Source organism: Hyla sarda, chromosome 1 (genome assembly GCF_029499605.1).
Source record: "Hyla sarda isolate aHylSar1 chromosome 1, aHylSar1.hap1, whole genome shotgun sequence".
NCBI classification, from domain to species: Eukaryota; Metazoa; Chordata; class Amphibia; order Anura; family Hylidae; genus Hyla; species Hyla sarda.
The window spans coordinates 217512082-217525054 of NC_079189.1; the positions used below are offsets into that span (position 1 = coordinate 217512082).

A 12973-nucleotide genomic window follows, 5' to 3' on the forward strand; every position below is an offset into this window, starting at 1 on the left:
TGGACTTACGCGGTGCGTATAACCTCATTCATATCCGCAAGGAAGATGAATGGAAAACGGCCTACAATACTCGTGACTAACATTTTGAGTATCTTGTAATGCCTTTTGGTCTCTGCAATGCTCCAGCAGTTTTTCAAGAGTTTGTCAATGACATCTTCCATGATCTTCTCTACACCTGTGTTGTCGTATACCTAGATGACATCCTGATCTTCTCTTCCAACCTAGAGGAGCATCGTACTCATGTTCGTCTGGTTCTTCAGCGACTACAGAAGAATCATCTCTACACCAAACGGGAGAAATGCCTATTCGAGAAATCTAGTCTTGAGTTTCTTGGCTACATTGTCTCTCATCATTGCCAGATAAGTTGTCTGCAGTATTGGATTGGCCTCGTCCTTCGGGCCTACATGGTATTCAACGCTTTCTGGGTTTTGCTAACTATTATCGTCAGTTTATCCCACATTTTTCATCCTTGGTTGCTCCTATTGTGGCTCTCACTATTTAGGCATCTAATCCTAAATCTTGGCCTCAAGAGGCTGAAGAGGCCTTCTCCTGTTTAAAGTCTGCATTTGCAGAGGCCCTTTGCTTTGGAGGTTGATGCCTCATCTATTGGAGGGGGTGCCGTTCTCACTCAGAAAAACGCCAAGGGCAAGAGTGTAACTTGTGGGTTCTTCTCCAAGACATTCTCTCCTGCTGAGAGGAATTACTTCATTGGAGATCATGAACTCCTCGCTATCAAGCTAGCTTTGGAAGAATGGCGACATTTATTGGAAGGCTCTTCTCATCCGGTCAGCGGCGGGCTCTGGTGAAAACCAGCGGCACCGCAGACTCCGCTCCCTGGTACGGTCCGAGTCATATCCCACACAGGTCCAGCGGATTCACATCCACCGGGGTTCCTGTCTTCAGAAACGTGAGTGTTACAAGTAGTACAAGTGAATATTTTAATATCATAAACTTTGTAATACAGTATATCTTATTTGAGAAAAATACTTTGTTCATCACTTATCAATTTTATTTGATCTTACCCCTCCCCCTAAAATGCTAAAATCTCTGTCAAGATAAATCAGCTTTCTGTGGAATAATGTTTTATGCTACCTATAAAATTCTATGAAGAGGGAAAGGGAGTAGTATGTTGTAGAGTGAGACACAGTCTAAGTTGTCAGGGACACAACTGAAATCTCTAGTAATTGTTATAATCTCATCTGAGTGTTTGATTCACAGCTTAGACTGCTCTACACTGCTCTGTAATGTTTTCCATGCTGCTTATTCTAATGGTGTGCTGTAGAGCCATAGGGAAGCAGGATATCTTATTCTATATGTGCAGTGTATGGGAGACATATATTATTTATATGTAGTGTCCACCCACTAGCTCAGGGGCAAACCTGCCTAACAAAATGTAATATACAAGTTATATAATATATGCACACATGTGCAAGCACTTCACAGGCAGTATAGGGAATAACTAGCAAGAGTCAGATTACAGGGCCCCCCAAGATCATTAGAACAAAAGCCTCTTGTTCCCGGAAGTAATGGAGGACATGTGGTCAGCCACTGCTTCATTCACTCTATATCGGAGTACAGCACTCAGCTATGTTCGGAGTTCCCATAAAGAGTGTACTTCTGATGTACAAACATTCTACAGGACAGGAAATATTTCGCTGAACGGAGGGGTCTAATTTCTGTTACCCCAGCTGTTCAAAAGAACAGAAGCCCCTTGTTCCCTGAGTGAATGGCCGTTGCATGCTCAGCCACCATTCCATTAACACTCTGTGAAATCTGAACATAGTGGAGTAAAGTGCTTGGCTTCATTCGGAAGTCCCATAGAGAATGAATAGAGTGGTGGCCGAACATGCACACTGCCGCTCCATTCACATGTGGTAATCGGACTGACCTGGAGAATAAACTTATCAGAATAATTTTACTGTGCAGTAAACACCATCAAAATGAAACCTATAACACAATGGTAGAATTCCCTTTTTTATTTTCACGCCAGGTCGGGGAGGAAAAAATAAAAATTTTGCCACCAGAACTGTCTTTGTTGGGAAGAGGTTTACTATAGTGGTATGTGACACAGCCTATTCTGAGGTATTTAGAGGACAGGTTGTGGACTGCCTTGTGATGCTTTAGATAGTATACAAAATAAATAATTTAAATGACCACCAAACCGTTTTACTCAATTTCAAGCCCAGGGCTGGTGCCAACTATAGGCAAGATAGGCCGCCGCCTAGAGCGCCCTCTCTCTGGGGGCGCCACTCTGTCCCTGCAAGGAAGTTTACTGTATGCTACTTCACTGAGGGACACCACCACCTCCGCCCAGGCTGGTAGAAGAGCACTCATCACGCAACCCCCAACTCCACCCCGCCTAGCCACTGTTAATGATGCGGCAGAGGGACCAGGAGCACAGTGGCAATCCTGCAAGCAATTCTCCCCCCCCCCCCCCCCGGCAAGATGATCCTGCAAGCACCCCCCTCGGGATCGGGAGCACATATAAATACTACCGCCCCCCCCCATCCATGGTATATGGGAGTTGTAGTTTTGCAACAGTTGCTGGCACCCTGGTTTGAAAATGCTGAGATATAAATATAATGGATAGTTGAGGGTAATTATATATACAGCAGGGGAACAACTATGGAAAACTATTATTCAGTCATGGTATGGCAGTATTGTTCTGTTCTGATATGGCGTAATTATTCAGTCACGGTATGGCGTCGTTATTTAGTCATTATATGGTAGTATTGTTCATTTCTGGTATGGGGTTGTACAGTCACCGTATGGTGGTATCATTCTGTTCTGGTATGGTGGCTTTATTCAGTCACGGTATGGCAGTGTTGTTCTAGTATATGGCATATGGCATTGTTATTCAGTCACGGTATGACAATACTGTTCTGTTCTGGTATACCATATATCTATGGAAAGAAATGGGATTGTCCAGCGCAGGATGTCAAGCAATACGGTTTTTATTCAGCAGTAACAGTGGGTGATGACAAGGTGACGCATTTCAGCCGCACTCAGCGGCCTTAGTCATACCATATATCTATATATATAAAACTCAACGTGTGTGTGTGTGTATGTATGTATGTGTGTATGAATGTGTGTATGTTCCACAAAAACTTTCAAGATATTAACATGAAACTTGGCACACATGTTACTTTTATGTCAACAACAAACATAGGATAGGTGATTTAACCCTTACTCAACCCCATTTGCCAGGGGCGGGGCTTATGTTTAAAGTCCCATGCAAGTCAATGGGAAATATATGTAACTGCATAACTTCCAAACGGCTGGGGATATTTCGATAATACTTGGTCACATGTTACTGATATGTCCACTTAAAATATAGGATAGTTAATTTAACCCTTAACAACCCCCATTTGTGAGGGTCGGGTTTTTGTTTAAAGTCCCATGCAAATCAATGGGAAATGTATTTTCCCATATAATTTCCGTACGGCTGGAGATATTTCAATACCTGGTACACATATTACGAATCGGGATAGGAGGACGGGATGGGAGGTCGGGATAGGAGGTTGAGATAGGAGGTCGGGATAGAAGGTTGGGATAGGAGGTCAGGATAGGAGGACGGGATAGGAGGACGGGATAGGAGGAAGGGATAGGAGGACGGGATAGGAGGTCTGGATAGGAGGTCGAGATAGGCGGTCGAGATAGAAGGTCGAGATATGAGGACGGGATAGGAGGTCGGGATAGGAGTTCGAGATAGGAGGTCGAGATAGGAGGTCGAGAAAGGAGGCCGGGATAGGAGGCCGGGATAGGAGGCCGGGATAGGAGGACGGGATAGGAGGTTGGGACAGGAGGACGGGATAGGAGGTCAGGATGTGGGGTTGGGATATGACAACAATATATGAGGACTGCATATGAAGTCAAAAGCTTCCTCCTTTGTTGATTTTCCTCCCCAACAAGCATTAGGAAGGAAAAACCGGGCAACGCCGGGTACTCAGCTAGTCTATATATATATAAAACTCAACGTGTGTGTGTGTGTGTGTGTGTATGTATGTATGTGTATATGTTCAACAAAAACTTCCAAACAGCTAAAGATATTAACATGAAACTTGGCACACATGTTACTTATATGTCAACAACAAACATGGGATAGATGATTTAACCCTTACTCACCCCCATTTTCCAGGGGCAGGGTTTATGTTTAAAGTCCTATACTAGTCTATGGGAAATATATGTTACTGCATAACTTCCAAACGGCTGGAGATATTTTGATAATACTTGGTCACATGTTACTTATATGTCCACTTAAAATATAGGATAGTTAATTTAACCCTTAACTACCCCCATTTGTGAGGGTCGAGGTTTTTGTTTAAAGTCCCATGCAAATCAATGGGAAATGTATGTTCTCACATAACTTCTGTACGGCTAGAGATATTTCAATACCTGGTACACATATTACAGTTCGGGATATGAGGACGGGATGGGAGGTCGAGATAGGAGGTCGAGATAGGAGGACGGGATAGGAGGTCAGGTAGGAGGTCGGGATAGGAGGACGGGATAGGAGGTTGGTATAGGAGGTGGAGATAGGAGGATGGCATAGAAGGACGAGATAGGAGGACGGGATAAGAGGTCGAGATAGGAGGACGGGATAGGAGGAAGGGATAGGAGGTCGGGATAGGAGGTCAAGATAGGAGGTTGAGATAGGAGGTCGGGATAGGAGGTTGAAATCGGAGGTCGAGATAGGAGGACAGGATAGGAGGTCAAGATAGGAGGATGGGATAGGAGGACGGGATAGTAGGAAGGGATAGTAGGAAGGGATAGGAGGTCGAGATAGGAGGTCGGGATAGGAGGATGGGATAGGAGGAAGGGATAGGAGGTCGGGATAGGAGGTCGAGATAGGAGGACGGGATAGGAGGTCGGGATAGGAGGTCAGGATAGGAGGTCGAGATAGGAGGGCGGGATAGGAGGTCGGGATAGGAGGTCGGGATAGGAGGACGGGATAGGAGGTCGAGATAGGAGGACGGGAGAGGAGGTCGAGATAAGAGGACAGGATAGGAGGTCGAGATAGGAGGACGGGATAGGAGGTCGAGATTGGAGATCGGGATAGGAGGACGGGATAGGAGGACTGGATAGAAGGTCGGGATATGAGGACGAGATATGGGGTTGGGATATGACAACAATATATGAGGACGGGATATGAAGTCAAAAGCTTCCTCCTTTGTTTATTTTCCTCCCCAACAAGAATTAGGAAGGAAAAACCGGGCAACGCCGGGTACTCAGCTAGTGTATATATATATATATATATATATATATATATATATATATATTACAGCGTGGGGGGTCAGGATAGCACATAATAGACATCCTACAATGTGGTAGCTTCAAGAAAAATTTAGAAACTGACTTCGGAAGTTGTGGTCTTCTTGCTCATCATAGTACCAAAGGTTTATGCCTGGTTACAATAATAATACCTTATTTTTCTCAGTTCACTAAAGAATATCCTAAGCCTGAGAATGACATTATTAATGCTAACCCTTTAAAATGTATCTGGGATCATTTTCTGTAATATTTCACAGTGTTTAAGCAGAAGACATGGCACTGCTGCAGTGCAGCAATTTTTAACATAGCATGTTATGATTTTTCTTCTCTACAGATGGACTGTGTGCTGCCACTGCAGCTACTGTAGCTCACCATACATTTATCTACGCTGTACAATGTCATGAACACTCCATTAGTTGCAGTTATATTACAGTCTGCCATGTACTATCATTCTTAGCTCAGAAATAACAGTTATAACATCTTTGCGGTAAAACACAGTAGATATTTTCCAAACAATGGACAGCTTTGTCTTTTCCTGGCAATCCCTCCTCTTAAAGGTTGCAGAGGCATACAGAATCAAGGACTGCTGGGAATTGCAGTTCAGTGCACTTAAATGGGTACTCCGGTGGAAAACCTTTTTTTTTTATTTTTTTAAATGAACTGGTGTCAGAAAGTTAAACAGATTTGTAAATTACTTATATTAAAAAATCGTAATCCTTTCAGTACTTTTTAGCAGCTGTTTGCTGCAGAGGAAAATCTTTATTTTTTAAATTTCTTTTTTGTGTTGGGCACAGTGCTCTCTGCAGACAATTGATGCCCATACCAGGAACTGTCCATAGCAGGAGAAAATCCCCATAAAAAAACAATGCTGCTCTGGACAGTTCCTGACACGGACAGGGGTGTCAGCAGTGAGCATTGTGGACAACACGAAAAAGAAATTCAAAAAGTAAAGAATTTCCACTGTAGCATACAGCTGCTAAAAAGTACTAAAAGGATTAAGATTTTTTTAATAGAAGTAATTTACAAATCTGTTTAACTTTCTGGCACCAGTTCATTAAAAAAAAAAAAAAAAGTTTTCCACCGGAGTACCCCTTAAAAGTAAGGATATGTTGAGGCTTGTTGTTCTGAGTCCCCGCTTGGTAGCAGCTGCAGCATCCATTTCGTATCCTCTGCACAGGGATTACACATGGTTAAAGTGGACCTCTCAGACGAATACTGGGTGTAAATAAGCCAATGACTAGGTAGGGCTAGTCATCAGCATTCCGGGTATACCTTTTTAACTCCATAGCCTTTTCCTGGGCTAGGCAAATGAGGCTCAAAATCCCAGGGGGCATTTTCCAGCACAGTAGAAGTCCAGCTCTTTATCACCCTTTCTGCACGTTGCATCTGCCAACTCTATCTGACTGACAGCCACTTGATAAAGAGAGCATGGGTTAGACTTACCTGGGCTTTTACCATGCTGGGAAATGCCCCTTGGCTTTTGAGTCTCATTTGCATAATGACAAAAAGGCTTATATCTCAACACTAGAAAGGACTATAGAAATAAAAAGGTATATCCAGAATCCTGATGACTAGCTTTATCTAGCCATGGCTTATTTACTCCCGTTTTCCTATTGGCAGGTCTGTTTCCTGTAGCTTCTATTATTGATGGGCATATAACCTGCTGTAATGATGACCCTGGGCGAGATTTATCAAAACCTGTGCTGAGGAAAAGTCAACCAGTTGCCCATAGCAACCAATCAGATCACTTCTTTCATATTTCAGAGGCCTTTTCAAAAATTAAAGAAGAAATCTGATTTGTTGCCATGGGTAACTGTCTGACTTTATCTCAGCACAAGTTTTGATGAATCTCCCCCTCTGTGTCTATAGATACAAATACAGTTCTCACCAAATAAATGAATTTGATTCATGATATTATGGTTAGAATTTAGCCAAACACCAGGACTTTATCAAGCATGGTACTATGCTTCATAAATACCTTGAAATGTTGCCAAATTCCGGCAGAAGGATCCACCGCACTTTCTTACTGTAGTAGTTACCAATGCTTTATTCCATAAGGACACACAACGACATCGGGAGGGAAAGAATCGACGGGACGACAAATGTTTCACAGCGCTTGCCGCTTCAACTGGTCCCTCTAATAAATACAGTCATGGCGGTAAATGTTGGCACCCCTCACAGAAAAGGCAGTAACACATGTTTTGCTATACACATGTTTATTCCCTTTGTGTATATTGGAACTAAACCAAAAAAGGGAGGAAAAAAAGCAAATTGGACATAATGTCACACCAAACTCCAAAAATGGTCTGGACAAAATTATTGGCACCCTTTCAAAATTTTGGAAAAATAAGATTGTTTCAAGCATGTGATGCTCCTTTAAACTCACCTGGGGCAAGGAACGGCGAGGGCAATATAAAAATCACACCTGAAAGCAGATAAAAAGGAGAGAAGTTCACTTAGTCTTTGCATTGTGTGTCTGTGTGTGCCACCCTAAGCATGGACAACAGAAAGAGGAGAAGAGAACTGTCTGAGGACTTGAGAACCAAAATTGTGGAAAAATATCAACAATCTCAAGGTTACAAGTCCATCTCCAGAGATCTAGATTTGCCTTTGTCCACAGTGCACAACATTATCAAGAAGTTTGCAACCCATGGCACTGTAGCTAATCTCCCTGGGCATGGACAGAAGAGAAAAATTAATGAAAGGTGTCAACGCAGGATAGTCCGAATGGTGGATATCAGCCCCAAACAAGTTCCAAAGATATTCAAGTTGTCCTGCAGGCTCAGGGAGCATCAGTGTCAGCGTGAACTCTCCGTCGTCATTTAAATGAAATGAAACACTATGGCAGGAGATCCAGGAGGACCCCTCTGCTGACACAGAGACATAAAAAAGCAAGACTACATTTTGCCAAAATGAACTTGAGTAAGCCAAAATCCTTCAGGGAAAATGTCCTGTGGACAGATGAGACCAAGATAGAGCTTTTTGGTAAAGCACATCATTCTACTGTTTACCGAAAATGAAATGAGGCCCACAAAGAAAAGAACACAGTACCTACAGGGAAATATGGTGGAGGTTCAATGATGTTTTGGTTTTTTTCTGCTGCATCTGGCACTGGATGCCTTCTGAGGATTACCAATGGATTTTGGGTCGCACTGTACAGCCCAGTGTCAGAAAGCTTAAGTTATATTAAGTTAAGCTTAAGAAATATTAAGTTAATGGTGCCAATAATTTTGTGCATCCCATTTTTGGAGTTTGGTGTGACATTATGTCCAATTATTATTTTTTCCTCACTTTTTGGGTTTAGTTCCAATACACACAAAGGGAATAAACATGTGTATAGCAAAACATGTGTTACTGCAATTCTTTTCTGTGAGAAATACTTCATTTTCTTGAAAAATTTCAGGGGTGCCAACAATTACGGCCATGACTGTAAGACTGCATTTATTAAGTGAGTGCTATCTGTACTACTGCAAAGTAGGAGATACCGCCAATAGCCTTGATATACGGGTACCACACCATTATTATTACAAGCCTTAGAAATTCTATTCAATGCATCCTTTCGTGACCATGCGTCTAGACATCCCACCATCAATATACCGTAAATAGTATCTGATATTTTTGCATTTCCATATAACATAATAATTTGTGTTTTTTACTTAATGCCTTTCAAAATGTAGTATTATCAGAAAGAATGGTTCTCATTTTGTTTCTCGTTCCTATCTTTCAGTGCTGCTTACGATGCTGTCCTTGATAGAAATGTGGCCATTAAGAAACTTAGTCGGCCATTTCAGAATCAAACACATGCCAAACGCGCATACAGGGAGCTGGTCCTAATGAAGTGTGTAAATCATAAAAATGTAAGTTGTTCTACCACTCGCTCCAGTCTGTGATCTTTCTACACATTGTCTTGTCTAATCTAATTCTGATCTTATTTCAATGTATTGTGATGTTGGATTTTAAATACTCTGTATTGTTCATACATACTGTATCTTAAATCTAAATTGACAATATATTCAGGCCTGTGGCTGGGTTTACACTACGGAATTTCCTAGCAGAATTCCATTTTGAAATTCCAGGAAATTCTGGTACAGCAGAATTTCCTCCACAGCTGAAATTCGTTTGCCAGAAGATCTTGTTCATTCTGTCCATGGATTCAGTGCGGAATATGGCGCCAGTCACTATCGATATCTCTGTCCGGAAGTATGAACCTAGCCTAATAGTTAGGCTCTTCCGGCCTCTACGTTGTGTTCTGTCTTTTGTCCTGTAGAAATGTCAGGCTAAAGAAAGTTTGAAGGGGTACTTCGGTGGAAAACTTTTTTTTTATCAACTGGTGCCAAAAAGTTAAACAGATTTGTAAATTTCTTCTATTCAAAAATCTTAATCCTTCCTGTACTTATTAGCTGCTTAATACTACCAAGGAAATTCTTTTCTTTTTGGAACACAGTGCTCTCTGCTGACATCATGACCACAGTGCTCTCTGCTGACATCTCTGTCCATTTTAGGAACTGTCCAGAACAGCATATGTTTTCTATGGGGATTTTCTCCTACCCTGGACAGTTCTTAAAATGGACAGAGATGTCAGCAGAGAGCACTGTGGTCATGATGTCATCAGAGAGCTCTGTGTTCCAAAAATAAAATAATTTCCTCTGTAGTATTCAGCAGCTAATGAGTACTGGAAGGATTAAAAAAAATTTTTATAGTAATTTACAAATCTTTTTAACTTTCTTGCACCAGTTGTTTTAAAAGAAAATGTTTTCCATTGGAGTACCCCTTTAACTTTTTAGATCAATATTTTGAGATTTGACAGAGGATATTGTTTGTTTACTATAACTCCTGTTTTACGCCGTGTTTCTGAAAGCCAACTCTCCCCCTGCCAACACCTGCATGTTTTTTAGTGGTAATAGTCTTATTGCTAGAATATACAGAGGTAAATGTTATCTATACATTATATTTATTTATAATACATGCTGCATGTAAATTCCAATTATATGTACATATATATATTTTAATATTGACATTCTCAATGATATAAAATTGTACATCTGTGAATTATATCAAACTGAGGTTTTTCTATAATTTGGAGGAATCTCCTAATTTGGCAGATTATTTCAGGACTGTATAGCTTTAGTTGGCTACAACACAATAGTGGGTGCCATGCTGTGTTCTTGGTGTATTATTATCTGTGAATGACAGCCATTGTTCAGCCCCCTTTCCGATTTTGTGTTGACTATTTTCTGCACCGTCACCTCAAAGAATTGCAATTCCCTAATATTCCCATATGAATAGAGGCAAGGATTTCTCATACATTCTTTCTTGAAAAGATTTAACAGCTTCACTGCTGGTTGCTATAAAAACAATTCATTTAAAATGCAACCAATACTTCTTCTAGTCTTTTCACATCATGACATGCAGCTTTTCTATAGGAATGTTTCCAGTAAGGCAGTGTCTGAACTGTCTGTTGTCAGCAGAATAGCCCTCATGCCTTCAACCTATGCTTCCCGTACAAGTAATTTGACATAAAGTAAAAGCCATGTGGATGATGTCATTGCATCATCATGAAGTTGCTGCAAAACCTAAAAAAAAAAACTTTAACTCATCTTCCTACGTTCCTCCTTTCCTCCGGCGGGGCGGCTCCCTGCTTTTTATCCTCGGAACGTCACACTGCGGTCAGCGTATCGCTGGCTGCAGCGATGTCCCACCTTGGCCAGTGATAGGCTGAGCGCACTGTTATGTAAGGAGCCGGCCCAAGCTCCTTACATGACAGTGCGCTCAGCCTATTACCCCATGAGGCAGGACATCACTGTGGCCGGCCATACGCTGACCGCAGTGTGACGTTCCGAGGATAAGAAGCAGGAAGCCGAGCAGCGCCGGAGGAACGGGACGCCAATATCTGCACAACAGGGAAAAGTCGAAAGGTGAGTTAAAGTTTGTTTTTGTAGTTTTTGCAGCCTGAGCACAGGGGAACTTAAGTTTTGCACCGCATTTCTCCTTCAAATTGTCTAACATGGTTCAGACTATTTGGGCAGCCCTCCACAAGGATCTCACAATATATTACTGAAACTATATCCCATTCCTCCTGACAGAACAGGTGTAACTGACTCAGATTTGATAGCCTTCTTGCACTTTCAGTTCTGCCTGTACATTTTCTATAGGTTTGAGGTCAGATGGCCAATTCATTTTATTGTCCCTAAAGGGGTACTCCACCCCTAAACATCTTATTCCCTATCCAAAGGATCACTGGGACCCCCTGCAAACTCCGGCGCAGCACCCCAGTCATCCGTTGCACCCCAGTCAGCCGGATGACCAACGACCACAGCTGTCATGCCCCCATCCATTCATGTCTAAGTAATCACTCCGCTTCCCATAGACATGAATGGAGAGAGCATGACGTGACGTCATGAACACGGAAGCTCCAAGATTCCATGTCCATAACGCTGCGGTGCCGGCCTGGAGATCGCAGGGGGGGGTCCAGCGGCCAGACCCCCCACAAACAGACATGTTATCACCTATACTTTGGATAGGGGATAAGATGTCTAGGGGTGGGGGACCCCTTTAAACCATTTTGCAACAACTTTGGAAGCAGAGTTGGGGAGTCATTGTCCCTCTGGGAAATATTTAGTGTCAATATACAATGTTGGGAGTATAGTAAGTTAGAAGTGTATCCCTGTCTATCTATCTATCTATCTATCTATCTATCATGCATTTATTTTTATTGTAGTGATAAGTGTGACGACATTCCACTTAGCATCTGTATAGGCAATATGGTGTTTGTTTTATTTTGTTTAGCACTGTAACGTCCAATGTTTAATTCAAAGAATGATCTTTATGCACTTGTGCATTGAAACCCAAGGCACATCTTGTGCTAGTGCAGTGTTGATATGGATTTATTTAATTGTAAAGGTAAAGAACCCTGCAAAGAAACAATTGATCAGATGAACACTAAAAGCATAGCCAGACATTGCTGCTAGGAAAATTATAGAGAGAAACAAGTACTCCAAGCTGTTTGTGATGTACAGTAAATAAAAGGATTTAGTGAGTCAGTATGTTCGCCTTAGTCCACGCAACTGAAATACAGAATTTTATCTAACTGAAAACATGTTCTGGTTTCTTAGCATTGTTTTTCCATAGTAATGGAACATGTTATCTTCTAAATAACCTAATTAATTATAGGAAGTATAACAAACTACGGAAAAGCAACACAAACCAATCAGCATTAAAACAATGACCAGTGTAAAGTGAATACCATTGTTTGCTGTCTGATAATGGCGCCTGTCAAGGGGTGGGATATATAAGGCAATAGGTGAACAGTCAGGTCTTGAAGTTGATGTTTTGGAGGCAAGAAAAATGTGCACGTGTAAAGATCTGAGCAACTTTATTAAGGGCCAAATTGTGATGGCCATTTTGGTCTCCAAAATGGCATGTCTTTTTGGGTTCAGTATGCATTGATCAGCACCTATCAAAAGTGGTACAGGGATGGACAGCTAGTGAACAATGGGCACCCAAGGAACCTTGATGCTTTACGGGAGCAAAGGACAGTTCCCTGAATGGGAAATTGCTGCAAGAGTTAATTATGACTGATAGGAGCTTGTCAGGATACACAGTGCACTGCAACGTGATGCTTATGGAGCTGCATAGCTGCAGACTAGTTAAAGTGCCCTTACTGATCCCTGTCCATTGCTGAAAGTGCCTGCAGTTGGCAAAC

At 41.9% G+C, this 12973-nt stretch overlaps 1 protein-coding gene across 8 annotated transcripts in view; it reads left to right on the top strand.

Annotated features, from left to right (window-relative positions):
• The window catches only part of MAPK10 (mitogen-activated protein kinase 10), a 271558-nt gene that overhangs the window by 172314 nt on the left and 86271 nt on the right, over positions 1 to 12973 (top strand). For all 8 annotated transcript variants that reach the window (XM_056568752.1, XM_056568753.1, XM_056568754.1 and 5 more), the window contains one exon: positions 8999 to 9128. In XM_056568752.1, the coding sequence (XP_056424727.1) occupies positions 8999 to 9128 (130 nt within the window). The remainder of the gene's footprint in view (positions 1 to 8998; positions 9129 to 12973) is intronic.